The sequence below is a fragment of the Narcine bancroftii genome, chromosome 4 (assembly GCF_036971445.1).
Source record: "Narcine bancroftii isolate sNarBan1 chromosome 4, sNarBan1.hap1, whole genome shotgun sequence".
NCBI lineage: Eukaryota > Metazoa > Chordata > Chondrichthyes > Torpediniformes > Narcinidae > Narcine > Narcine bancroftii.
The window spans coordinates 174079184-174106859 of NC_091472.1; the positions used below are offsets into that span (position 1 = coordinate 174079184).

General features: G+C 40.7%; 2 protein-coding genes across 20 annotated transcripts in view; one reads left to right on the plus strand and one right to left on the minus strand.

Annotated features, from left to right (window-relative positions):
* The window catches only part of patz1 (POZ/BTB and AT hook containing zinc finger 1), a 749193-nt gene that overhangs the window by 612699 nt on the left and 108818 nt on the right, over positions 1-27676 (minus strand). The gene's annotated exons all lie outside the window — the stretch shown is intronic.
* LOC138761246 (calcineurin-binding protein cabin-1-like) overlaps positions 1-27676 on the plus strand; it is a 449064-nt gene that overhangs the window by 370890 nt on the left and 50498 nt on the right. The window contains exon 32 of one of the 11 annotated variants that reach the window (XM_069933066.1): positions 17299-17916. The exons of 9 other annotated variants lie outside the window; for them this stretch is intronic. In XM_069933066.1, the coding sequence (XP_069789167.1) occupies positions 17299-17328 (30 nt within the window). In that variant the 3' untranslated portion in view covers positions 17329-17916. Of the gene's footprint in view, positions 1-8066; positions 8089-17298; positions 17917-27676 lie in introns of those variants that run through there. One more of the 11 variants, XM_069933067.1, reaches the window with a different exon arrangement.

Here is a 27676-nt window from a genome sequence, read left to right on the forward strand (position 1 = left end):
ACCCTTCCATTCAGAATGTCCTGCAGTCACTATGAGCCATCCTAGATTCTGACACCAGGGAGGCCACATGCTATCTGGAGTCTCACTAGCAGTCAGAGCCTATCTGCTCCTACCTCAAGATGGAATCCCCTGACATGATCACTCCCCTAATCTTATTTCTCCCTTTCTGTGCAACAAAGTCCTCTGAGATGCCACAAACTTGTTTCCATCCACCCAGCAGTAGCCCATACTGTTTCTCTGTCTGGCCTCCCTGTGATCACCCATTTCTTCTTTTACTGCACCTGCAGCATGACCAACTCAATAATGAGATTAGTGTTTATTGTATACATAATTGCAATGTACAGATGCCCTAAAATTTTTATTTGCTGCAGCAGTACATGTATGTAAGATACACCAACCACAAATGACCAGAATATGCCAAGACAAAAAAATAAAAAGATAAAGAAATATTCACAGTTGCAGTTGGGGAAGGTTAGAGCACTGAGATACCACATTTTCTGCATCCCAGAAACTCTGTCGTGGGTCCAGTGTTCTATTCAGTCTGCCAGGAGCTGCAAATGGACATGCATCCCGTGGGTATAATCAACAGAAACATCGGAAAGAGCTTTATTCCTTGCATTTTTTTGTTCAAAACTTTAAATCTTGCCATCTGATGCATAAACCATATGCTCATGGGAACAACTTCCCTCTGCTTAGCTTCCAATCTCATGTACCTTCAAAACGTAAGGGGGTTTTTGGTGTAATTGGGTGGCATGGGCTCGAGACTTTGTCTAAATTTAAATTCATTCCTCAACCACTGTTGCTCCAAAGTGAACGAAGCCAGGCATTCATTGTGGACTCCTCTTTATTTAGCTGGGGGCGTGGTGTGGGTCAGAGGCCATGTGGCATAAAAGGGGCAGATCCTCACCCTCTGATATGGCTGCCTTTGTGCAATCTGGTCGTGTGTGCATTTCCCAGAACTTCAGCATGATTGGAGGTAATACAAGTAGTTGGCTGCACTCACTCAACAGATGACAGCAGTCACCCATCTCATCTTGCTGGCTGTTGAGGCTTTCTTAGTTACTGAGTAAATCATGAGGAGCTCAAGTGCAGGCCAGACAGCATCCATGGAGGATGAATGTTTGTGAGTGTATTTGAATTCACAGACATTCAGTAATATTTTTTTTTACATTTAACAGATTAAAAACTAACCTGCAATTAAGTTCAAGGTTATTATCTGATTGTCCAAGTACAACCCAACAATAAAAGCATTCTCTGGTCCTCGGTGCAAAATGTGCAGACACACAAACCAGACGTACACACATATAGAAAAATAATACATGCGCAGGACAAATGTACACGTATAAAAATAAATAAATATTGTTTGGTGAATATTCATTTCAGATGGTTGGTGTGAACAGTTTGTTTGGTCATTCAGCCTTCTCGCTGCCTATGAGAAGAAGCTGTTCCTCATCATGGTGGTGCCGCCACCTCTGATAGTCCTGTATTTCTTTCCCATCAGCAGTAGTTAAAAGATGTGTGCAGGGTGGTAGGGGTCCTTAACAATTTTGCGCCCCCTCTTCAGACAATTATCCTGGTCTATCATGTGGATGACGGGAGGGAGAACCCAATGATTCTCCCTGTCACTCTTATGGTCCTGTGGATTGACCTCCAATCCAATTCTCTACAGCGCCCACATCACACTGATGAAGCTGGACAAGGTGCTCGCAATAGAGGTTTTGTCAAAGGGTTACCTGATGGTGGCCAGTAACCTTCAGTCTTCTCAGGAAGTGGAGTCACTGTTTCACTTTCCTGACAAATGAGGAGATGTTTGTCCACGATAGGTCACGCGTTAATGGACTCTAAGGAACTTGGTGCTTCCTACTCTCTCCCCTACTGAGTGATTGATGTGCAGTGGAGGGTGGTCATTCCTAGTCCTCTGAACTCCACGATCATTTCCTTTCTCTTGTCCACGTTGAGGCTTGGGTTGTTATTCTTGCATCATATCGTGAGATTTTCCACCTCTTCTCGATAGTGTGACTCATAGTTGTTGCTGATGAAGCCAACTACTGTTGTGATGACTCTGTTGGAGCTGGATCTGGTTATGTAGCATTAACACGAGTGGAGTGAGCACACAGGCCTTTTGTGCTCCTGTGCTTAACATGATGGTGCATGACGCTCTGCTACCAATCCGGACAGACTGTGGTCTTTCTGTTTCGTAGTTCAGAATCCAGTTACTGAGAGGGGTGTTGAATCTCAGTGAGGACAGCTTCTCCACCAGCCTCTGAGGGAATGATTATATTACTATAAATATTTTAAAAATATATGTATGCAGTTTTTAAACTGCTAATTTGTATTAGTTTTAATAATCAAAAAGTACACATACCAACTATTACATGCTTACTATTTTGACCACAGTTCCTGCATCGTTTGTGGTGTCTGGAGCTCTGATGGGCGGGCGGGAAGGCAAGTCTGTGGCAGGGGTGGGTGGTATCAGGAGCTCAGGGAACAGGCAGTTGGGTCATGGGTGAGAATCCACGGTTGAGGCACCAGCTACTTGGATGGGAGGGCAGCTGGGATGACGAGAGCTTGTGTGGGCTGGTGGCTGCCACCGAGTTGACGGTCTGAGGTCAGGGCTATGGGGTCTCTGGAGGGAGGGCAGCCAAGGCGAGGAGAGGGGAGGGGAGTGGTCGACTATTACTCGTATTTACAGTATACATACCAAATATTTTCAATCGCAAGCCATGCCCTCCAACACTACCATTGTGAGCAACGGCTCATATGATTCCTGTCTCAGGCAGCATATTTCTGCAAACCGCATATTATATGTCAAAGAGCTGCATGTGGCTCATGAGCTGTGGTTTGGCCACCCTTGCCTTCAAGCTAACAAATAAATAATAAATTGTTTTTCCATCGACCTTTCTCTTGGCACCCAACTTCGCCCATTCATTTTCCAAGCCTCTTGACTTGCTCCAGATCTATCCTGCCTGGAGGGCAGACCTCAGGACAATGGGACCTCTGCAGGAAAATGCAGTATCTGTGCTGCTGTGTCGTTCAAATATCTTGGCCTCATGTTTACCACTGAACCAAACACCACAGTGTAGGAATCTGATTAAATTCACAGATCCATGGGCTCATGATTTTTGAAATCTCTTTGATGTCAAGATTTGATTTATTGATCCTAATTTACATTTGATCTCTGGTGGTGTCCTTGAGTTGTACAAATTAGGGTAGTTTGGAGGGGTGTCTGTCTTATAATTCTCCTCAGTGGAAGGGATGCTGCATGCTATGAGACAGGTAAATACAAGGACAACAGTAAAAGAGATTGTATATTTGAAGTAACAAAATCACATTTTAAGTACGGTTGGGGCCACGTGGTTGGTGTAGCAGTTAGCGCAAGACTGTTACAGTGCTGGCGATCGGAATCCCATGCTGTCTGTAAGGAGTTTGTACGTTCTTCCTGTGTCTGCATGGATTTTCCCCGTGAGCTCCGGTTTCTTTCCACCCTTCAAAATGTACCGGGGGTGTAGTTTACAACAAGGATCGACAACGAGATAGACAACAGACTCGCCAAGGCAAATAGCGCCTTTGGAAGACTACACAAAAGAGTCTGGAAAAACAACCAACTGAAAATCCTCACAAAGATAAGCGTATACAGAGCTGTTGTCATACCCACACTCCTGTTCGGCTCCGAATCATGGGTCCTCTACCGGCATCACCTACGGCTCCTGGAACGCTTCCACCTGCATTGTCTCCGCTCCATCCTCAAAATTCATTGGAGCAACTTCATCCCTAACATCGAAGTACTCGAGATGGCAGAGGCCGACAGCATCGAATCCACGCTGCTGAAGATCCAGCTGAGCTGGGTGGGTCACGTCTCCAGAATGGAGGACCATCACCTTCCCAAGATCGTGTTATATGGCGAGCTTTCCACTGGCCACCGTGACAGAGGAGCACCAAAGAAGATGTACAAGGACTGCCTAAAGAAATCTCTTGGTGCCTGCCACATTGACCACCGCCAGTGGGCTGATATCGCCTCAAACCGTGCATCTTGGCGCCTCACAGTTCGGCGGGCAGCAACCTCCTTTGAAGAAGACCGCAGAGCCCACCTCACTGACAAAAGACAAAGGAGGAAAAACCCAACACCCAACCCCAACCAACCAATTTTCCCCTGCAACCGCTGCAACCGTGTCTGCCTGTCCCGCATCGGACTTGTCAGCCACAATCGAGCCTGCAGCTGACGTGGACTTTTACCCCCTCCATAAATCTTCGTCCGTAAAGCCAAGCCAAAGAAGAAAGAAAAAAGTGGTCAGCATGGGCTCATGGGCCGGAAGAGCCTGTTGCCATCCTGTATATCTTAAAAAAGAAAATTTATTGGTGTGTGTTATAATAACCACACAATTCTCCTCTAACTACTTATCAGCTGTCCCTTAGCTGCATATTTTTAATTGGTACATAACTCCGTCGATCCCATTGACTTGTCAACTGGCCACGTTATTTAGTGTTAGCAGCAAATGTTATATCCTAAAATAAACAGTTATTGTAAACAGTTATCAAACAGAAAGGTTGACTCTATCAGTGGCCATCTTGATTTCTGACAAAGAACAGTAGTTGAACTAAAAGCATAGAGATCTGAATATATGATTCAAGCTTGTAATAAGCTGAACCTGACATGATTCAATGACTCATCTCACGACGCCAAGCTATGCTTGCTTATGGTAAGTGAGGAACATTCTTTTTGAAAATTGCTTTTGCAGTAATAACAAAATAGATGAAAGCTAGCCCTGAATGCAAAGCACATAAAGTGTACTAAAATGAAGTTTTAAGATCTGCCAGACGGTTGTTTTAAACATGCAGTGGTGCTCTGGTCAAGAGTGCAGGAGAAATAAACAAACCCAGCGGGGAAGTCCTTTGTTTCTCATATTTTTGGATTTCATTATATTTCTTTCCATATTGATGCAAAAATGTCATTGTAATCTTAAATGGATTAACAAGTGAGGCTGATAACATTAGCATAAGGATATACTGTATTTCATTTTCCCTGTGTCTGTAAAGCTGACATTTTAGCTCTTTCTCTAGGCAGAGAGAATCCAAATTTGAAAATGAGTTGCTGTGTTTTGTTTTGATCTCCTGGCAACAAAGGTGATTGTAACTACAGCAAACTACATAGCAGTTTTGCTGCTTGTTAATGACTATGCTTATGGTTTCTGGTTTTAGCAAATTGAGAGTTTGGCTATGGTTTCTGAGAAATGTCCCTTGTGGGGGTATTTTAGATGGAGTAAATCGAAAATTTCCTGTGTTTCTAACTCGAGCACCTAAACGATATTGTGCCTCATAGTGTGGGATAAGGGAGGCAGAATTAAAGCGAGGTTGTTCAATCTGGAGGCCAAATGAGTAAATAAGAGTCTAATTCAAACTAATTGTTGTTCTTTGGCTCATCATGGCTATCTAAAGGAAAAAAAAATTGTTGGTCATCTATTTTGTTTGCCCATCTACTAGGCACATGAATGAGTTTAATTTTAAATGAGCTGAATGCATTTTTTAATATTTAAACACTGGACAGCCTAAATCCATTACCTTTTGCCCCCATCACAGACTCTGCTCCTTATCCACTAGTTACATCCTTCAAAGATTCACATGCATCTCTTCCAACCTCATCCACTGGGCAAATGAGAGGAACAACCCCTTATATTCTGCCTGGGATATCAAGTATATCAATAGGGGGAGAAAAAAAAGAGAGGGATAGATGATAGGGACAAAAGCTGAGAAAGATGAAGAGACAGGTAGAGGGAGAGACTACTGGAATGGAGAAGGATAGTAGGAGAGAAAAATAAGAATTGGGAGTAGGTAAACGAGGAGATGGATCCGGATATTCAGCTAATGCAGAATATCAGCCTTTTCTGGCTGCCTACCGATCACCAGCGGTGCTCTGCAGTGGTTTGGGTTGGGTCCACTGCTTTTCACGATATGTGCTAATGATTTGGATGATGGAATTGTTGGCTTTCTGGAAACACTTGTGGATGATATAAAGATAAGTGGAGGGGCAGGTGGTGTTGAGGAAGCATATTGTAAATAGCTTGGGTTTCAGGTTGGGAGAATTGGCGAAGAAGTGGCAGATGGAAAACAGCATAGGGAAGCATATGGTCCTATGTTCTGAGAGAAGGAATAAAGGTGTTGAGTATTTTCTAACTGGGGAAAGAATTCAGAAAAAGTAGATCCAAAGGGATTGAGAGTCCCAATACAGAATTTCCTAAAGGTTAACATGCAGGTTTAGTCAGTAGTAAGGAAGGCAAATGCAACGGTATTTGAGAACGTGTGGGCACAAGTGGAGCAGGGATAGGTGTCAAAGGGATGATCAGTAGGGAAGGAGCGATCTCTGCAGAAGGCAGAGAGGACGAATGAAAAAGCCAAGATAAAATGCTGAGGCTTTATAAAGTTTTAGACCACCATTGGAGTATTGTGGGCAGTTTTGGTTGCCATATCTAGGATGGATATGCTGGCATGGGAGAGGGCATAGAATGATCTAGAGGATATGAGGGTTATTGTATGAGCAGTGTTTGATGGCTCTTGGGCTGGAGTTTATAAGCATGATGACAGAGATCCCATTAAAAACAACCGAATATGGAAAGTATTGGGTAGAGTGGATGTAGATGAGATGTTTCCAGTAGTGGGAGAGAATAGGATGGGAGAGCACAGCCTCAGAATCAAAGGAAGACTCTTTAGAAGCAGAAGAGGTGCCTCATGAAATATATCCAAGTCACAGTTTGATAGATTTTTGCACAGTAGGAGAATGAAATGTTATGGGGAGCAGTTAGGTGGAGCTGAGTCCATGGCCGGATCATTCATGATCTTATTCAGTGCTAGAGCAGGCTTGACGGAATGGATGGTTGACTCCTGCTCCTCTTTCTTCCATTGTGAAATTCATATTGTAAATAGCTTGGGTTTCAGTGCTGATCCCAGCAGTACCTCACTAATCACTGCCTGTCACTTGGTATTTCACTCTTTGTTTCCATTCAGACAACCTGTTTTGTCCATCACATTGCATTCCTATCAGTCTTTAATTTTTCACACTCTTTTGTAGAACCAGAGAAGAGATAGGATTAGAATAGAGCTTTTCAACCCATCCAGCCTGCCATTTAAATCATGACTGATGTCTTCCCAGGAGCCTTATCAAAAGCCTCCTGGAAGTCCAAGTAGGCCACACATCCATTATTTCTTCATTATCTTTTCTGCTCATTAAATCTAGATGTTAAGTAATATGACAATATGCTAAATCTCCTCAGACTTAAACAGTAGAGTCATTGATGTGCCTTCTTCACATTTTCCTCGATGTGCTGGCTTTAGGAGAGCTTTTCTGACATATGGACTGACCCTCTCACCAATATCTCATCACTGAGGACAAGTTTGTGGTCCCTCAGACACTCCTGCCTAAAATTCAAAATGGTCTTGCTGACATTGAGAGCAATGTACATGGATGACATGATTTTAGCAGGTCCTGTTCAGTGGAGTTTGGTGCTATTTATTGGCACTGTGGCTTTCTCCAGGTGTCCCTCCCTGCACTCCAGCAAATTTTAACTTTACGTTTTCAATCCCCACCCTCTGTCCAATCAGGTCCCAAACCCATTGGCCCTTCCCTGCCATTTAGTTCCCACCAGATCCTTAAGATTCTGATTAACCATGAGCATTGTGTTTCCCACTGCACCCACCCTCAGCCCATGGACTTTGGCCATACCCTGAACCACTCTGTGCAGAAGAATTTTGTAGTTGTCAGCCATGTATTACATTTTCAATGAGCCGCTCCATCCTGAAGAATCCTGTAGATGCATTTTCTGCAATGTCTTATTAGTACAGGATATTGCAGAAAATGCATCTACTTACATAAGAACTCTGTATACAATCACTTTCTCACTTACTAACTACATGGAATTAATGTGCAGTCATTAATAGGTGAGCAATCAGTAATTTCCTGCCTGTACATGAAAAAAGTGTGTTTAGTAAGAGTATAGAATAAGTTAACTATAGTTAAAAGCCCTAAAGTTAAATGAGCTTCACTTAATTTACGTTTTCTTTGTCAACTCTTTTCGAAGACCTGAAGCTTAAAACATTAAGGCAAAGGGCTCAGGCCGAGACGTTGATTGTCTTCACGGATGCCGGATGACCTGCTGATTTTCTCCAGCACCTGATTGGATAGAGGATTGGGGATGGAAATTTGAAGTTAAGTTTTGCTGGAGTGCAGGGAGGGGCATCTGAAGAGACCTTCTTCCTTTATCAATTCCTATGTCCATGTTCATCACAAAAACTGCCACATTTTCCATGTTGTAATTAAGTCACATTCCACCTTCAAAGTTGTCTATTAGGATCTGCTCTTCAATGCAATTCTACAGTGCAATCATTGTTATCAGTAAAAGCAGTTAATTTCTTATCTTCTGACCACTGCTATTTTTGTGAGGTTCTTAAAGATACCTGACATATTTTGTTCCAGATCTCATAGAGATGTACAAAATCATGAGAGGAATAGATTGGGTGAACGCACCGAGTCATTGCCCAGAGTAGGGGAATTGGTAACCAGTGAAGATGGATTTAAGGGAAGAGATTTAACAGGAACCTGAGGGGTTAGGTCACTTGTCTGAGTGCTGCTGGTACCATGTAACTCAGTACTACCTGTCAGATGGTCAGTGACTAAACAGGCTCCCCCACCAGGTTTGCCTGGTGCAGAGGTTGGTTAGACACCATGCTGGATGAAAAACAAGACCTGTCAAAGGGTGGACAAAACCTCTTGTAGGGCCAACAGGCATCTGGAAAACACGTGTCGTGAAGCGCAGAAAGGGCATCCCTTGCATCGAAGCTTGATCTGGACATTCACTGCAACAAAACTTCCCCCAGCCATCTTGGACCTCACCATGGCGCTGGATCCAGGAAGGGATGTCTAAAGGGTGAGTCTGGACCGTGCAACCCCCTTCTTACATAAAATCCATTCACACACATGATGTTCCTTTCTGAGGAGTGGGTATCCTCATATCAAACCCCACAAACTGAAAGAAACCATCATCATCCTATGGGATGGATAGTCAGAAGAGGGATAACTTTTTTCTTTACACAGAGGGTGGTGGGTGTATAGGACAAACTATGGAGGAGGTAGTTGAAGCAAGTACTATTGCAACTTTAAGAAGCATCTGGATGGGATATGTGGATAACATGAAAATTACACCACAGTACATAACCTTTGGCCCTTGATGTTGTGCCAACCCATATATTCCTTCCTAAAAAATAGTACCAAACCCTCCATAATCCATAACCCTCTTATTTTTCTTTCATCCATGTGACCAAGAGTCTCTTAAATGCCCCCAATGCGTCAGCCTCCACCACCATCCTTGGCAACACATTCCAGGCACCAACATAGGATGGGTTGAGAGGGATATGGGCCAGGGCAGGTAGTTGGGACAAGTATGGGTTGGACATTTTGGTTAGCATGAGCAAATTTAGCCAAAGGGCCAGTTTTCAACCTGTTTTAAACAAAACTAATGAATGATGTAAACTACTGTAGCACTTGATGTTCAAGATGGCAAAGTTGCAATGGCAGCGCTGCCACTGACGCAGACCTGGGAGGAGCAGGGGGGTGGAAACACATCTTCTTCCACACCTCCATGGGGTCTTAATTCCCAGCTACCAAACCCAGTAGCTTCATACAGGTTTATACCACCTGTAGAATGGGGCCTGTGACAATTGTTTCATCAATGATTAACTGAGGTTTGGCGCCCAAGATGGTGACACCCACATTCGTCAGCCCAGATCTCAATGGTTGGGGGCTCAGGGAAAACAGTGGTTCAGCAAAGGAGATCACCCCCATGCCAAGAAGAAGTCTGGGAGAGGACCCTACAGTGTAGAAAATGACACCAGTTGGCCAATACAGGCCAAATACAGACAAAGATCTCACACCAGGCTGGGAGTTGCTGAAGACTGGTTTCTGGGAACCAGGTATAAGGACCAGGATTCATCAGGGTGCTGATGGCAAGCAGAGATCTTGGGTGCTGACAGTTTCTGAATCACTTTTGGGGTTCGGAAACAGGGGCCTAGTAGGTTGACTTGGATCCCTGAAGCTCAGAATGGACAGTAGGCTATGGGGTTATGGGGGTGCAGGAGACAGCAGCGTCAGAGGAGGTGGCAGGATTAATTGACACTCTCTCTGAAGGAACTCTCTTTAGCTTCTCTTATTTTCGTGATAGGAGCAGTGGACAAATTGTGTCTCTTTCTGTACCTTTACAGGATAGGCAAAAGAAAATAGCTGCTGCAACTGCACAAGGTACTGGTGAGGCTTCATCTGGAGTATTGCATACAATTCTGGTCTCCAAGTTGAGGAAGGATGTACTGGTTTTGGAAGCAGTGCAGGAAGAGATTCACCAGGTTGATTCCAGAGATGAGGGGGTTAGTCTATGAGGAGATTGCGTTGTCTGGGACTGCATTCACTGGAATTTAGAAGAATGAGTGGAAATCTCATTGAAACATAAAATTATGAAAGGTTTAGATAAGATAGAGGTAGGCAAGTGTTTCCATTGGTGGGGGAGACTAAAACTAGGGGACATACCCTCAAGATCCAGGGTAGTAGATTTAGAACAGAGTTGAGGAGGAACTGCTTTTCCCTGATGGTTGTGAATCTATGGAATTCACTGCTCAGTGAAGCAGTGGAAGCCACCTCAGTAAATATATTTTGAACAAGGTTGGATAGACTTTTTAATTAAGGGATGAAGGGATATGGGGAAAAGGCAGGTAGGTGGAGATGAGCCTGTTATCAGATCAGCCACGATCTCATTGAATGGCGGAGCAGGTTCGATGGGCTGGATGGCCGACTTCTGCTCCTAATTCTTGTAAAGTAGTTTTTCAATGTTTTTGTGCACATGAAATGAAATTTTGAATCTACTTTTTCTATGGAAGGCTTATTGTGGAGCTTATGTTTATTCTTATTGTCAGCATGTGCTTTTTGCTACAACTTGTCCAAAGCTTTTTCTGAAGTAAATGAACTTTGAACAAGAGTTGTGGTGATTGAAGCAGCTTTCAGAGCAGATTCTAGATTTTCCTTTTGCTATTTGTAACTCAAGCCTGTTGCGTGTTGTCCTCATGACTGAGGTTAAGAAGTCTCTCAGAAATAAATTTGTCCTGATTATCAGCTGGAAGTGTAGAAAAGCTTGAAGAAATAACAGAAATGTGAAAATGGAATGGAAGCCTGTGTGGCAATGAACAGTCATCTGCATCTATAAAACAATTAGTAATGAATAGCAAGAAAAGTAGTGCACTTTAAATATCTTGCAGCAACCCACACAGAAGTGGGCAGTAATTTATTTTTTAAATTACCATTGGGCAAACAACAAAGCTGGAAAAAAATCTGGTCAAGTAGCCACATTAAAGTGAAAATTAAAGGACAAGCAGAATATTCTGCTGTTAATTCAGTGTATCTCTGTGGATGGTAGCATGAGCACTCACTCAGACACCAGAAATACAACTGAGATTAAGTCTGCAGATGCTGGGGTCTAGTGCAGTGCTGGAGGAACTCAGCAGGCTGTGAAGTATTCATAGAAAGCAAAAGGCGGTCTATTTTGGACCTGAGCCCTTCATAGGGAGTGTTGAAAAAGAGGCAGATGCGTGAATAAAAAGGTAGTGGGAGGGGGAAGAGCACAGGCTAGCAAGTAAAAGTTAATAGGTGGATACAGGTGGGAGGATAGGCGAGAAAGAAGCTGAGAAGTGATAGAGAGAGAGGAGAGAGGGAGGTAGGGAAGGAGGTGGAGAGCTGGAGGAAGGGAGAGATTGGGGTTTCTATTATGAACCTTTAACTACTTTAAAGCAAGTGGTCCCGTCAGGATGGTGTTGAAACCTCCAGGCAGTATTGGATGCGTACACAAAGGCAGGGAAGAAGAGGAGCGTCACCCCATCAAGTGCCTCTCACCTCACTTCTGACGCAGTGTCTTGGTCCCCAGTAGCCCTCGCTAGCCACCTCAAAGCCCACGAAACTGGAGCGGGGGCAAGCTGTGCTCAAAATTGTAATGTTTGGTGGAGAAGAGGTATAATGATGTAGTCTTGTGACAAGGGCCTTAATGAGTACAATCTGAGGGGTTCTGTGGTTGGATGAAGAAGAAAAAGACTGAGAACAAACTGGAACACAAATGTGAAACACAGGCCAGAATTAAAACGTTGTTCAAGAATGGTAAAAGGCCAAAATTAAATGGTGGAAAATTTAATTTTCCAAAGGCCAAAATTAAATGCTTTGTCAAAGTTGCCTGAACTATAACTATTCATATATCCTTTAGGACTGATGACTTTAGAGAAATATTTTATATATTCATTCAAAGGATGTGGGTTTCACAAACTGAACCAGAAAATGGGCCATTACTCAAGATAATGAGTTTATTGTCGTTCACGTACATATGCACTGAAATTCTGGCTTGCTGCAGCTGAGCAGGTACTTTATAAAAAGAACATCAATAGTATATATTAAATTAGAAAGAGTAAATAAATGCAAAAGATAGGAATAAATATTTACAGTTGTCATAGTGCAAGGAAAAAGTAGGATTATTTTCGAGCAGACAGTCCTTTTGTGGTGTATGAGAAGTCCCTGATCACTGTAACAAGGAGAGGTTCATGAGCCTGTCAAAAATTAGAAATAAACTGTTCTTAAACCGAGGGGTGTTGGACTTTAGGTTTCTGTATCTTCTGCCTGAAGGTAGCAGTAGGAAGAGGTTGTGATTATCCTTGAGAAGGTGGTAGAGAGCTGCCTTTTTGAACCACTGCTGTATTTGAATGTGGGGAACCCCATAATGCTGTTAGGGAGGGGGTTCCAGCATGTTGACCCAGAGGAACGGTGATATATTTCCAAGTCAGGATAGTTGGTGGCTTGGAGGCAACTTCCATTAGTGGTGTCCCCATACTTTTGCTGCCTGGCTGGAAGTAGTGGTGGGTTTGGAAGGTGGTGTTGTTGCAGCATATCTTGTAGAGGGACAAACAACTGCTCCTGCGCATTGGTGGAGTGAGTGGGTGGGGGGGGGTGTGAAACGATCAAACGAGCTGCTGTATCCTGTATGGTGATGTGTTTCTTGAGTTTTGCTGAAGCTGCCCTTCCAACCTGAGTCTTGGAAATGGTGAATGGGCTTTGGGGAATTTGGAGGTGAGTTATTCACCACAGGATCCTGAGCCTCTGACCTGCTCTTATGGCAGTGTGGTGCTCCAGTTCAGTTTCTGGTTGGTAGTGAGTCCTAGGACTCACATGCTCACATGGGGTTTGACATGCTCACTGAAAGAGGTAATGTTGTTGCTGTGCTGGTGTCCTAATCTAATCTCAGCCCATGTGAGTTCTCTGCCACCATCCGCAAAGAGGCATTGAAATTACTACAGAATATACTGTACTGCTGTCAAGATTTTGTTAGACTTTTGTTCATGTGAGGTGTCAATTCTTGCACAAGCTGAAATTCGTTTCCATGATTTTTCCATCTAGAAGAGACCTATTCTTCTCTGGCTGGTCTCCCCCAGAATGCTTTTGGGTACTTTATGGTTTCTGCTTCACAGTAGCATTAGTGGGAGGTTTGAACTGTCCAGCAAATGAGCTAAAAAGGCAGGAAAATTTTTAAAATAGGAATTATTTTGTCTCTAAACTTTCAAGTTAAAGTTTATTGATACGTATGCTGAAGTACAGTAAGAAGTCCGTTTTCCAAACAGTCTTGTTTGTCAACCCGTACAGAGTACAGCAGCGAAACACAGTACTGAGTTATAGGGATCAGTTAAAACCGAGCAACGGTAATAGTGACGAGAATGAAGATCATTTGGGATCTGGTAACAGCAGGACAGAAGCTGTCCTTGATTTTTGTAATCTCACACTTGTGACTCTTCTTCCTGGCAGGTGGAGGGGTTGGAGCAGTCGTTCTCAACCTTTTTCTTTCCCCTCATACCACTTTAAGTAATCCCTATGCCATTGGTGCCCTGTGATTAGTAAGGGATTGCTTAAGGTGGTATGTGAGTGGGAAGGGAAGGTTGAGAATCACTGCTCTAGACCCAATTGATACTGAAATATTTTTCTTGAAAAAAAGTCATTGGCCCGATTTCCTTTGGAGTTATGAAACCGTGCACATGACGAGTCAATTAGGTACAATTAAAACAGTGGTTTTCAAACTTTTTCTTTCCATCCACATGCCACCTTAAGCAATCTCTTACTAATCACAGAGCACCTATGGCATAGGGATTACTTAAAGTGATATGTGAGTGGAAAGAAAAAGGTTGAGAACCACTGGATTGGGGTGAAGTGAGTGTGGCCAGGGTGGGATGAGTCATTTAATATTTGACTGCCTTTCCAAGGCAACAGAATGGAGTTGGGAAGTTAGAGACTGTTGTATGAGGTTCTGAGATGCATTCACACACTCTGCAGTTTCTTGTGGTCTTGGGTGGAGCAGTTTCCATTTGCGTACTTGGCAGGATTCTTTCAATGGTGCACCTGTAGAGGTTGTCAAGAGACAGGGAGGCAGCCAAAGTTCCTCATGCACTGAGGGAAGTAGAGGCATTGGTGCACTTTCAACTATTGACATAGTTGGGCCAGACAAGTTACTGGAGATGATTACCCTCAGAATTTAAAACAGGCTGCAACTTCCATTGTATGATGCAGACTGGAGACTGAGCTCTACTTCTCCTAAAGTCTACAAGCATGTCCTTAGTCTGCTGACACTGAGGGAGAGCTTGTTGTCCTTCCATGTCCCTTCTCTATTCTGACTCGTTGATTGAGATATATCTGATGACAGTGATGTAGAACAGTAGAGCAGAAGAAAAGTTCCTTCTGTGCTGAATGTTATGTCCAAATCAAACTAAAACTTTGCTGTTTGTGAGATATTCCTCCATCCCCTTCATATCTATGCTTTTGTTGAGAATCCCTCTTAAACATTATCATTTTATCTGCAGACTGTTCCAGGCACCTGCCACTCTCTGTATAAAAATATTTGCCATTTACATCTCCTTTAAATTTTTTCCTCCTTACCTTAAATTCACATCCACTTGTGTGTGGCATTTTTGTCCTGTGGGGAAAAGATTTCAAAATATTGACTGACTATTTCAACCCATGGATGCGGTTTCCCTCTCTCTCAGTATCTCTCTTTTCCAACCCTCTCCCTTTTCCTATTTCAAACTTCTTTCTTTCATTCTCTCCTTTACGCTTTTATGTTTACCACCTCAGAACTTTGCATACCTTTGAGTTGTTGCTTTAGATGTAGCATTTGTGCATGTTCAGAGGCTGAGCTCCAAGTCATCATCGACCCATTCACTGCACTACAGGACAGGATGGGTCTTATGATCACCATCTGCAAAGCAAGTTGACCTTCTGCACTGCCCTCTCCAATTCTCATGGGCTCTGGAAAATAGTGCTTTTTAAAGCTCTACTGCTTGTTAGAAAATAGAAGTGAAGATTTTTAAAAATGCATATTAACTGGACTTCCCTTCTTCATGGGACAATGATCAGCACCTTCCAGATGTTTCTATATTTTCCATTCATGACAGGTATTGTGTGCACTTGAAGGCCCAGGGTCATGCCTGTGTGTCCACAGAGCACATGAACTTGGTGTATATCTGTTCTGTATGCATGTTTGGAAAAAGAGGGAAAGAAAGTAAAAAAAAAAGTCTTGCAGCTGAATTGCACCAACAGTTCATACTATGAATGTGTTCCAACTTTTCACATGAATTTGCCCAGGTTTTTCAAAGAGCCCTTTGACAGCCCAAGGATTTCTTTAAAAAATGTAATTCTGTGTTGATATCTTGGTGAGAAGAGTTGCTCAAGAATTCTAATATTTAGACCCCAGTATTTATGGTGACCTTGTAAAATCAATAAAACTGAAGGCAGAAACCTTGCCTTTATACATAGAGATTGACGGTCTCCTAAAGCTTTAGAAAACAGGTTAGGATCCAACTTGAAGCAATGAATTTCAATCTGATCACAGATAAGATTTTATGATGTTGGAGAGGGTACAGATGAAGACTACTGTATTGAATGAAAGACTTCAAATGCATTATAGGATGAAAAAACTGAGAATATTATCTTCTGAATGGAGAAGATTATTGTATTACAGTATTTGTTTAGAAATGTTCAATTATGTAATAGTTACAATGAGTAAATAAGGAAAAATATATTCTAAGGCTGTTCAGTTAACAACCAGATTTAAAACAATTGACAATAAAACAATTACACCAGGGAGTCATATTGGAATAAAAGCGAGACAATTTAGCCTTAGAAAAATGTCGAGCTCATAATGAAGAGCTATTAACCAATTTAAGAATTGTGTCCAAATTCACTTCTGATATAGTCAAATTTAAATCCTGTTATCAAGCATTTTTGATTTTAACTAACAAAGTCTGGTTTAAACATAACAATTTATCTTAAATAATAGATATTAAACCTTTACAAGAAGGCTTTTAAGCTAAAAAAAATCTCACCAACAGAATTTGATTCACTGTCTTGGAAAATTAGAAACGTGATTCAAGAAAATGCCGAAAGAATTGAGATTTGGGCGTTAAATTTAGCAGTAATCTGTTGAAATGATGCATGATATCCATCAATGAACAGATCTTTAAAGCTTCGAGTACCCTCGCTATACCATCTCTGAAAAAAAATATAATTTAAAGAGTGTTGAAAAGAGCGATTGGATAGGATAGGATTTGAGAGAGATGTCAGAGGGGAGAAGCGTCATTAATTCATATGTTCTGGACTTGTCCTAGTCTAGAAAAATACTGGTCAAAGGTTTTGCATACTCTATCAAAAATTTCCAATGTAGATTTAACATGAAACCCTTTGCTGGCTCTCTTCAGTACAACGGGAGGGAGTGATTCTCCTTTATCTCTGATTCAGAGTCACGGTATCTCTTTTGGCGAGGCATGTGATTTTACTTAAATGGAAGGCTTCTGCTCTGCATGTTTGAATATGGAAAAGAATCATTATTCAATTAATAATTCAGATATAAGATTCCATAAGTTATGGGGTCACATGACTCACTATCTTCATAATTTTACTCCAATGTAATTAAATTGTCTGACTTTTTCCTTTTCCAAGTTCTTTGTTTTTTTTAAACCTTGTTTTTCTTTTAATACCAATGCGGTTAGCTAAGAGGCTTGAGTTTTTCTTCTTTTGCATTATTAGAGGTTTTTTAAAAAATGTAGATACTAAGTGTGTGAATTATGAATATGATTTACTATTTATGCAATTGGTGTTATACAGAATGACTTATTTAGTTTGTGTAATTGTTCACGTCATCTTATTGAATTGTACCTTTTTTGTTTGTTTAATTTCTTTATTAAAATATTTTTTTAAAGAAAGAAAAAATTAGAAACAATAGCAAGTAAATAAAAGAAGCAGCAATTTCTTGTCAGAAATATACTGCATGAAATGATGATAGAACAAGCTTCAAACTGGATCTCAGTATTTGAAAGGGAAAACTGAAAGGCTACGAGGAGAGAGCACAGGATTTGGATCGAACTGCACAGCTCTCTCGAAATTGCAAAGTGGATCAAATTATTGTCTTTTGGGTTGTATCATCCATCAGTGCCAGGGAACCACTTGCTTGTGGTACTTGTATTTAAAATGAAGCAATGGTGAGAACCAAATAAAAATTTGCTTTCCAGCATCATGTTCTTTTCTCTCATTGATTCCTGTCTCTCCTCCGCAGAATGTAGATTTAAAGCCCAAAAATTACACCAGTGCTGTAGGATTTTTTAAATAATTTTATTTTTTGTGATTTTATTTAATATCTGATTTAGTTCTTCCCAAAAGATATTCACTTTCATACATGCCCAAATTGCATGTATTGTTGTTCCCGTTTCCTAATTACAGTGAAAACATCTATCTGATAATGTTGGATCCCATTCTTTTAATTTTTGAGGAGTGATTATATACCTTGTGTAACCAATTATACTGTATCATGCGTAATCTTGTGTTTATTGTATTCTCATAGATCCAGAAAATAACTTTTCCCATGCTTCATTTTTTATCTTTATGTTTAAATCCTTTTCCCACTTTTGTTTAGGTTTATAGCTTATTTCCTCTTTTCCTTATCTTGCAGCTTAATGTACATGTTCATTATAAATCTTTTAATTATCATTGTGTCTGTAATCACATATTCAAAGCTGCTTCCTTCTGGTAATCTCAATCTGTTTCCCAATTTATCCTTTAAATAAGCTTTCAGTTGATGATATGCAAACATTGTACCATGAGTTATTCCATATTTGTACTTCAACTGTTCAAATGTTAATAAATTATTTCCCAAAAAACAATTTTCTATTCTTTTGATTCCTTTTCTCTCCCATTCTCTAAAGGAAAGGTTACCTATTGTAAAAGAGATTAGTGGATTTTGCGTCAATAATAATTTTGGTATTTGGTAATTCGTTTTTTTCCTTTCTAAGTGTATCTTCTTCCATATATTAAGTAAATGATGCAATACTGGTGAGCTTTTATATTGCACCAACTTTTCATCCCACTTATAAAGTATATGTTCCAGTACTTTCTCCCCTATTTTATCTAGTTCTATCTTAGTCCAGTCTGATTTTCCCTTGTCTGGTAAAAATCTGATAAATACTTTAATTGTGTGGCTCTATAATAATTTCTAAAGTTTGGTAACTGCAAACCCCCTTGGTTATACCTCTCTGTTAATTTATCTAATGCTACCCTTGGTTTCCTCCCTTCCCACAAGAATTTCCTTATTATTATCTTTAGTTCATTAAAGAATTTTTCTGTTAAGGGAATTGGTAATGTTTGAAATAAGTATTGTATCCTTGGGAACCCGTTCATTTTAATGCAGTTTACCCTCCCTATCAACGTTAGCGGTAATTCTTTCCAATGTTCTAAATTTTCCTGCAATTTCTTTATTAGTGGTTGATAATTTAGTTTGTACAAATGGCTTAAGTTATTATCTAACCTGATCCCGAGGATTCGGATTGCTTGTGCTTGCCATTGAAATGGTGATTCTTTTTTAAAATTCTGCATTACTCATTGGATTCACTTCACTTTTCTTTGCGTTGATCTTGTACCCCGATATTTCTCCATATTCCTTCAATTTCTTATGTCGTTCTTTTATTGATATTTCTGGTTCTGTAAGGTATACTATGATGTCATCTGCAAATAAACTGATTTTATGTTCCTTCTCCTTTATTTTCATCCCTTTTATTTTATTTTCTATTCTTCTCAGTTCTGCCAAAGGTTCTGTTGCTAAGGTGAACAATGAAGGGGGATTATGGACATCTCTGTCTAGTTGACCTACTTAATTTAAATTGGTTCGATACATATCCATTTACTGCAACCTTCCCTTCACCAACAGTCCATTATACAATGTTTTAATCCAATTAATATATTTTTCTGGTAGATTGAATTTCTGTAATACTTTAAATAAGTAGTTCCACTCTACTCTGTCAAAGGCTTTTTCTGCATCTAAAGCAACAGCCACTGTTGGTTTCCTATTTCCTTGAACTGCATGAATTTGCTTAATAAGTTTACAGACATTATCCGCGGTTCGTCTTTTTTTAATAAATCAAGTTTGATCTTGCTTTACTATTTTTGGTACACCTTCGGCCAATCTGTTTGCTAATAATTTCACTATTATCTTATAATCTGAGTTAAGTAGAGATATTGGTCTATATGATGCTGGTGTTAATGGATCCTTCCCCGTCTTTGGTATTACTATAATTATTGCTGTCTTACATGAATCTGGCAAGTTTTGTGTTTCGTCTATCTGGTTCATTACTTCCAGGAGAGGAGGAATTAATAACTCTTTAAATTTTTTCTAAAATTCTATTGGAAATCCATCCTCTCCTGGTCTTTTATTGTTTGGCAGCTTTTTTAATATATCCTGTACTTCCTCTATTTTAAATGTTTTTATTAGTTTGTTTTGTTCCACTTCTTACAATTTCAGCAGTTCAGTTTTAGCAAAAAATTCCTCTATTTTATCATCTTTCCCCTCGTTCTCAGTTTGATACAATTGTTCATAAAATTCTTCAAATTTTCATTAATCTTTGTTGGATTATATGTAATTTGTCCTTTTTCCTTGATACCAGTATCGTTCTTTTAGCTTGTTCTGTTGCCAGGCTAATATTTTACGAATTTTTTTTCTCCCAATTCATAATACTTTTGCTTTGTTTTCATTATGTTCTTCTCCACCTTGTACATTTGTAATGTTTTGTATTTAATTTTTTTGCCAGCCAATTCTCTCCTTTTTGTTATATCATCCCTTTTCACTAATTCCTTTTCTGTACTTACTATCTCCCTTTCCAGCTGCTCTATTTCCCGATTGTAATCCTTTTCCATCTTAGTCACATAACTTATCTGCCCTCCAAAGAAGGCTTTCATTGCATCCCATAATATAAATTTGTCTTGTACTGATTTTGTGTTTATTTCAAAATATGTTTTAATTTGGTGTTCAATAAACTCCCTAAATTTCTGTCTTTTAAGTTGCATGGAGTTTAACCTCCATCTATATGTTCTTGGTGAGATGTCCTCCAGTTCTATTACTAATAACAGGGGTGAATGATCTGATAGTAGTCTATCTTTATACTCAGTTTTCCTAACTCTCCCTTGAATTGGGGCTGACAACAAAGACATATCAATCCTTGAGTAAGTTTTGTGCCTACTCGAATAATATGAAAATTCCTTCTCTCTTGGATGTTGCCTCCTCCGTATATCGATAAGTTTCATTTCCTGTATTGATTTAACCATAAATTTGGCTACTTTATTCTTTTTGCTTGTCTTTTGTCCAGTTTTATCCAACATTGGATCCAAATTAAGGTTAAAATCCCCTCCTATCAATATATTTCCTTGTGTGTCTGCAATCTTTAAAAAAAATATCCTGCATAAATTTTTGATCCTCCTCATTAGGTGCGTATATATTGAGCAAATTCCAAAATTCTGAGTATATCTGACACTTTATCATTGCATACCTCCCTGCCAGATCTATTATTTCCTTCTCTATTTTGATTGGTACATTTTTGTTAACTAGTGTGGCTATACCTATAGCTTTTGAATTGTAGGATGCTGCTGTTACGTGTCCTACCCAGTCTCTCTTTAGTTTTTTATGTTCTGCTTCAGTTAGATGTGTTTCCTGCAGAAATGCTATATCTATTTTTTCCTTCTTCAATAAATTTAGTAGCCTCTTCCTTTTAATTTGGTTATGTATTCCATTAATGTTTATAGTCATATAGTTCAACATGGCCATCTTATATCTTTTCCACCTCTTTGCCACCTCCATCCCCCTTTTCCCCATTTTCATCTCTTAGCTTTCTCTTATTACACTTAATGTATGACAACACATTTAAGACATAAAGTACCCCGCAGTTATGGATCTTAGTTTTTGATGTGTCTGCGGTTTCGAAGCTAGTGCTCTATGTGTCCTTTCTATTTCCATTTCTTCCTGCATTTCTGTCATTCCCAGGACCTTCGGGATCCATCCTTTTATAAATTCCTTCATGTCTGTCTTCTTCACCCTCCTTCAGGCCCGCTATTTTTATGTTGTTTCACCTACTATAATTTTCCAACATTTCAATTTTCTGTGATAACAACTCTTGTGTCTCTTTAATTTTTTTGACACTTTCTTCTATTTTTTCTCTTAAGTCATTTACTTCCATTTCTACAGCCATTTCCTGCTCTTCCACATTCTCTACTCTTTTCCCTATTTCTGTCATGACCAGTTCTAAACTTTGAATTTTATTTTCTGCTCTTTTCATTTAACTTTTAATTGCACTAAATTCTAATGATAACCATTCTTTTAGTGATCTAATTTTTTCTTCAAAAAAGGCTTTATCTATATTCTGTCCATCTGTTTTACCTTCTATTTCTCTGAGAAGATCTTGGTCTTCTTATTCCTCCTCTTCTGTGTATGTAGCTGTGTTTGTGTCCTCTTCTATTCTTTGTGTCTGTGTCTCTTCTGTTTTTCCTGATGAGTTGCTTATATCTCTTTGTTGGGCCTCCTCTTGCTGTTGGGCCTCCCCTCCTGGGCTTCCTGTCTGTCGAAAACCCGTTGGTGTTTTCTTTTTCCTTTGATTGCATACTGCGCTCGCGCGACTCCTTGTGCATGTGCAGTTGCGCACTTTTATTTGGCTCTGAGAGCCATTTTTGAAGTCCACCGGTCGGGAGGTTGCGACTCTGCAGGGCAGGCACCAGCCTCAGGGATCGGGCGCTCCTCGCCACCACAGCTACCTGTTCTTTCGTCCAGGTAAGGCCGCCTTATTTCTTCTCTGGTGACTTTTTTTTGGTTCTTGGGTGCCATCTTCTTTCTCTTCTCTGTAATTTTATCTTCTATTTCTTATATTTTCTATTTGTTGAGCTTTGTCTTTTCTTAACTTTTTTTCTGGAGATGGCTGGTTTTACCCGACCGGCCACTACTCCATCACGTGACTCCCCCCAGTGCTGTAGGATCGACTGAAATATGCAAAATATAATGTATAGAGCTGAGTGATTACAAATTTAAAATGAAGTTTAAAATTGCAGTGAATTAAATGGATGCTTGCCTGAAAAACGTTGAGTTGCGTGCCAACTCCTCTCTTGCAAGTAAAGCACTGAACTGTACTAGCACAAGAAGGGGAGTTAATCCTGTTAATTTCAGCCTTCACTTTTACCACCTAATCTTGACCTTTTACCTTTTTGCTCTGATCAGACTCAAGATGCCCTATGCCCACTGTGCATGCTTTATACTTTATTAGTGTGGCTCAGCAATCTCTATGCTCTGTTACTTGCTGTTTTGCGACAACTTTAGCTCCCTGGCTACTGAACCTGCTGTCTTAAATCAAACTGCAGTGGGGTTCAAGTGGAATTTTGTCCAATTGCAAACATTGTCTCGGTTTTTCACTAACCCAGTAGTTGAGCTCTACCCCCTCATGTTTAATTTAGTTTGATTACTCCCAATAAGTCCACAGCTCAGTTGGTAGTGCTCTGGCCACTCCTGGAAGGCTTTTGGGTTCTTGTCCCATGCCGTAAACCTGAACAAAACCCTGCCAGCTCACCAGTGAGACAACATTTCTATCTTGTAATGAGATCTTTTACTTTGATGCAGTTTTCTCAGATGTAAAAGAACCAGTAGCAATGTATTGAAGAAGAGCAGATGTATATTCCTCATGCCTTGGACTCGATATTAAACTCTTCAACATCTCTAAAAGGGAAATAAACACAATTTTCAAATTGGCCCCATATTGTTGATAATTTACTGCACTTCTGAAATTCTACATTGGCTCTAGCATCTAGGACATTTTTAGGTCAAAAGATGCTATATGGTATTTTAGTGTTTTTTCTCTATGTCCTTTAGAATCTAAAAGCATCAATAAGATTCCCACAGTGCATCACTCAAGCCTGATATCATTTCCTGGCTAATACTTGCTGTGAATCTTTTTTCTTTGGCAGTGAATAAGGAATTTGTTCTAATTTTACCTACAATGTTTGATACTAGACTTTAATGAAAATTATGAGTTTATTGTCATACACATAAATACAATGTGCATTAAAATTTGTGCTGCAACCAAACAGGTACTTTGTCAGTATAAAAAAACAACTCCAATAATATATATTAAATTGTGTAAGGAAAGAGATAATGAATAAAAAAGATAGATAATAAGTATTCAGGATACTTTGACTTTGAGAGTCAGCATTTAATATGGAACCACTGGTTTTACTTCTTATAGCTAGTTGAGTCCACTTAAGATCTCAGTTATTGATTCTTTCTTTGGCTTGGCTTCGCGGACGAAGATTTATGGAGGGGGTAAAAAGTCCACGTCAGCTGCAGGCTCGTTTGTGGCTGACAAGTCCGATGCGGGACAGGCAGACACGATTGCAGCGGTTGCAGGGGAAAATTGGTTGGTTGGGGTTGGGTGTTGGGTTTTTCCTCCTTTGCCTTTTGTCAGTGAGGTGGGTTCTGCGGTCTTCTTCAAAGGAGGTTGCTGCCCGCCAAACTGTGAGGCGCCAAGATGCACGGTTTGAGGCGTTATCAGCCCACTGGCGGTGGTCAATGTGGCAGGCACCAAGAGATTTCTTTAGGCAGTCCTTGTACCTTTTCTTTGGTGCACCTCTGTCACGGTGGCCAGTGGAGAGCTCGCCATATAACAGAGTATCAAGTTTATGGGGCAGACACAATCTATCCCTTCATATTCCGCAATGGTTGCCATTTAGAGAGTTACTTTCATGCGATGTTTCAGAACTTTACTTCTCAGTGACTGCCTGGTGATGACTTGATACTTCCCACCTTCCTGCCCTAAGTACACAGCACTCTGCATGGCTGCAGTTCCATGGGTTTTTTTCATAAAATCATGCCGTTCCACAGTTGACAACAGCAGTGCCCACCGAACAGCCATCCACTCATCTCATTTTCACTCTCACAACCCCATAATTTGCCCACTGGTTCACAATTCTCCTTTGCTATCAACAGCAACCAATTAAATCTATCAACCTGTATGTGGTTTCCATGTAGGAGGAAGCCAGAGCACTTGGGAGAGCCAATGTAGTCACAGGGAGAATGTGTGAATTCCATGTGTCAACACCCCAGGATCGTATCCACTGCAGCATCAGAGATGCAGTGAGGCAAGTTTAGTTACAATCCTGGATGTTGACTGTGGAATGTGCACATTCTTCCTATGACCTCATGAGTTCTCCCAGATGCTCTAGTTTCCTCCTATATCTAAACAACTTGCAGGTTAGTTGGTTTTATTTGCTCTGCCACTGCTGTATAACTTGTAGAAGCGGCGTAAGGTCATTACATTTAATTGCAAACTATCCTATGCTTGGATTTGAATTCTAGTTAATTATTTGATATATTCTTGTCAAACAGAAGTGTTGAAGGATTTGATGGAAAGTTGTTGGGTTTGCTCTCTGAAGAGCCACAAAATTGAACAACAAAGACCAGCAAATTTTTTGTTCAATGTCTTTTCCCGTGTTGCTTTGAGGCTTTGTTTGTTTTTCTTGGTGAATTCCTTTATCTGTCTATCCATAGGCTTTAAAAATGTTGACATTTGTTTTCTTTATGTTGTCTTATTTATGTACATTTCTTCACAGCATGTTAAGTTTTCAGTATCACCCAGGATTTTCAGTTATTCTCATTGAATTCCATGCATTGTATTTAATTTTTAATTTAATGAAGAAATACAGCATGGTAACAGGCCCTTCTGACCCACAAACCCAGTTTCACTCTTGTGACCATTTAACTGACTAATTCTGTACATCTTTGGAACGTGGGAGGAAACCCATGTGGACACATGGAGGACAGGCAAACTCCTAAATGACAGTGGCAGATGCGAACCCGAGTTGGTGGTGCTGTCATAGCATTGCACTAACCTTGCTGTTCAACCGTGTTGTAGTGTACTTTTTTGTGAGTAAGTCAGTCGCAGCTGGTTTTAACTCAGTTTACCATGAAGACGAGTTTTGAAGAGGGCTCTGGTTGACTTTGATAAGATGATTAGAAATTAGTCCCAAAGGAAGGGGCTTTGTGCCTGGAATTGACCAGGAATTGGATCTCACTGCAGGAGTAAAGGACTGAATGGATCCGAATGAACGGTTTGTGAAGTGCCTCAAAAGGCAAGGTTCACTCAGGCATTCTGCAGGAGTAGCCTGAACATGGAGAGAGAAAATAAGCTAAATTTGCACATCTAGGAACCTGGAGACTAAAAATAGAAGCATCTTGATGGAATTGGGGTGGTTTGACAAGCAGCAGATGTTGTTTTCGTATCTTTAGCCTCTTCCCTTGGAGAGCTGGACGCTGGTGAATGGACATTGTATTCATGGCTGTAAACAGCTTGAGATCAGCCTGTGTGATGGTTAGTCTTTGGGTACGGTGGAGGCTTTCATGAGATCATCCCATCCAAACCCATTGGTTGGGAACATGTACTTCTGATTCCAAGGCAGGAATTCTACTACCAAAGGAAAGACTTGTTCCAGAACCCTCAAGTCTCAGGAGGGTAAGTAGAGCAGCAAGAGTGAATAGTGGTGGACTGGGCACAACACAGTCAGAACAAAATCTGTCTCGGCATTCGACTCAGGTTAGAGCAGCACTGTGAAGAAGCAGGATGTGTGTATGAATGTTGTTTTGTGGTATGACAGCTCAAATGTTACTTGCTTACTTGGCTTTCTTTTTGTGTATGTAGATGAACTGTGTTTCAATTTTGAAATTCAAAATGGCTGACAATTCCAGTGATGTGGGTTCAAACATGGCCTTCAGTGTGTTCTGTGCTTTGCTTATTCCTCGAAGAAAGGCTCGGGCCCAAAATATTGGTAATACGTCTTTATTTCCTAATGATGATGCAAGACTGCCTGCATTCCTCCAGCATTTCTGTGTGCAGTTGTGTAGGCCCTCGCTGAGGCCATACCTTGAGTATCGTAGTTCTTATGACTAAAGAGATCAAGGGGTCTGAAGAGAAAGTAAGACTAGGGTATTGAGGTCATGTGATCAACCATGATCATATTGAACAGTACAGGCTTGAAGGGCTGAATGGCCATCTCTTGCACCTATATTCTATAATCCTTTTTCAGTTGTACTCTTTGAAAGGAATGTGTCCTTTTTGACTCGAACTTTGAAGTCTCTCAAGGACCAGTTTGTCTCTCTATGAGATTCAGCCTAGGCCTTTTCCAAGGTCAAAGCAGAATCCTGCTTGGCCTTGTTTGTGACTCTTTGAGTTATGTGCTAAAAGCCATAGCGTCCTCTTTCTGCATCAGAGTGATCAAGATTGTCATAAGATGCTCATTTATCTCACAGTAAAGTTGCTGAGACACAAAACAAGCTCATTCTTAAAGACATTCCCCTTGCAGTTTTTCAGAAAAATATGCACCTACACCTTGTGTTTTGAGCTGGTCAAATCCTGCCTGTCATGCCTTGCTTGTGGTAATGTCAATATCAGCACTGCCAGGCTATAAAAGTGGAGTAGGCTTTAAGTCTAGTACTGATGGGTTGTCTGTGAAAGTCCTGCTGTTTCTGGGCCTCAACTTCATATTGGATATGGTTTCTTTTAACTGGTTGGTTGTTGCATACCAGCAACCATGTGGACTTGGAGTAAGATTCAATCCAACTGCTTGGGTAGACTGGAGTTGTGTGGGTCGATGGGAGCTGATACATCGAGTGCTCCTGATGTGGCTTTCTCTACATCAGTGAGATTGGATGCAGACTGGGAGATTATTTTGTTGAGCACCTTTGCTCTTTCCACTGCAGTGGCAAGGATCACTCAGTGACGAACCACTTTATTTCCATACACCATTCCCACATCGACGTGTCTAGCCATGGCCTCATGCACTGCCAAACTGAGCTATCCCTGAAGTCAGAATAATAATACCTTGTATTCCATTTGGGCACTCTCCAACCAGTCAGCATTAACATTAACTTCTCAAATTTCTGTTAAACACCTCCACTAAGTCTCTCTCCTTCCTTATTCCTCTGTCTCCTTTGCAGGCTCCCCATGCCCTTCCCTTCATTTCCATCTCCTATCAAAGGGCTACATTCCCTGTACCACTTCTCAGCTTTTTTCTCTTCCCTTCTCTCACCTATCAGAGAGCCACCTTCCCACCTGTATCCACCTATGGCCTCTTTCCAGTTAGCTTGTGCTCTGACCCCTGCTCCTTCATCTCCTCCTCCATTTTATTCAAACGCTCACACCTTGACGAAGGTCTCAGGCCTGAAATGTTCGTAGTGCCGTTTGAAAACCTGTTTCCATTTTCACATTACAAAGTTAGCTATGATTTGCCTCC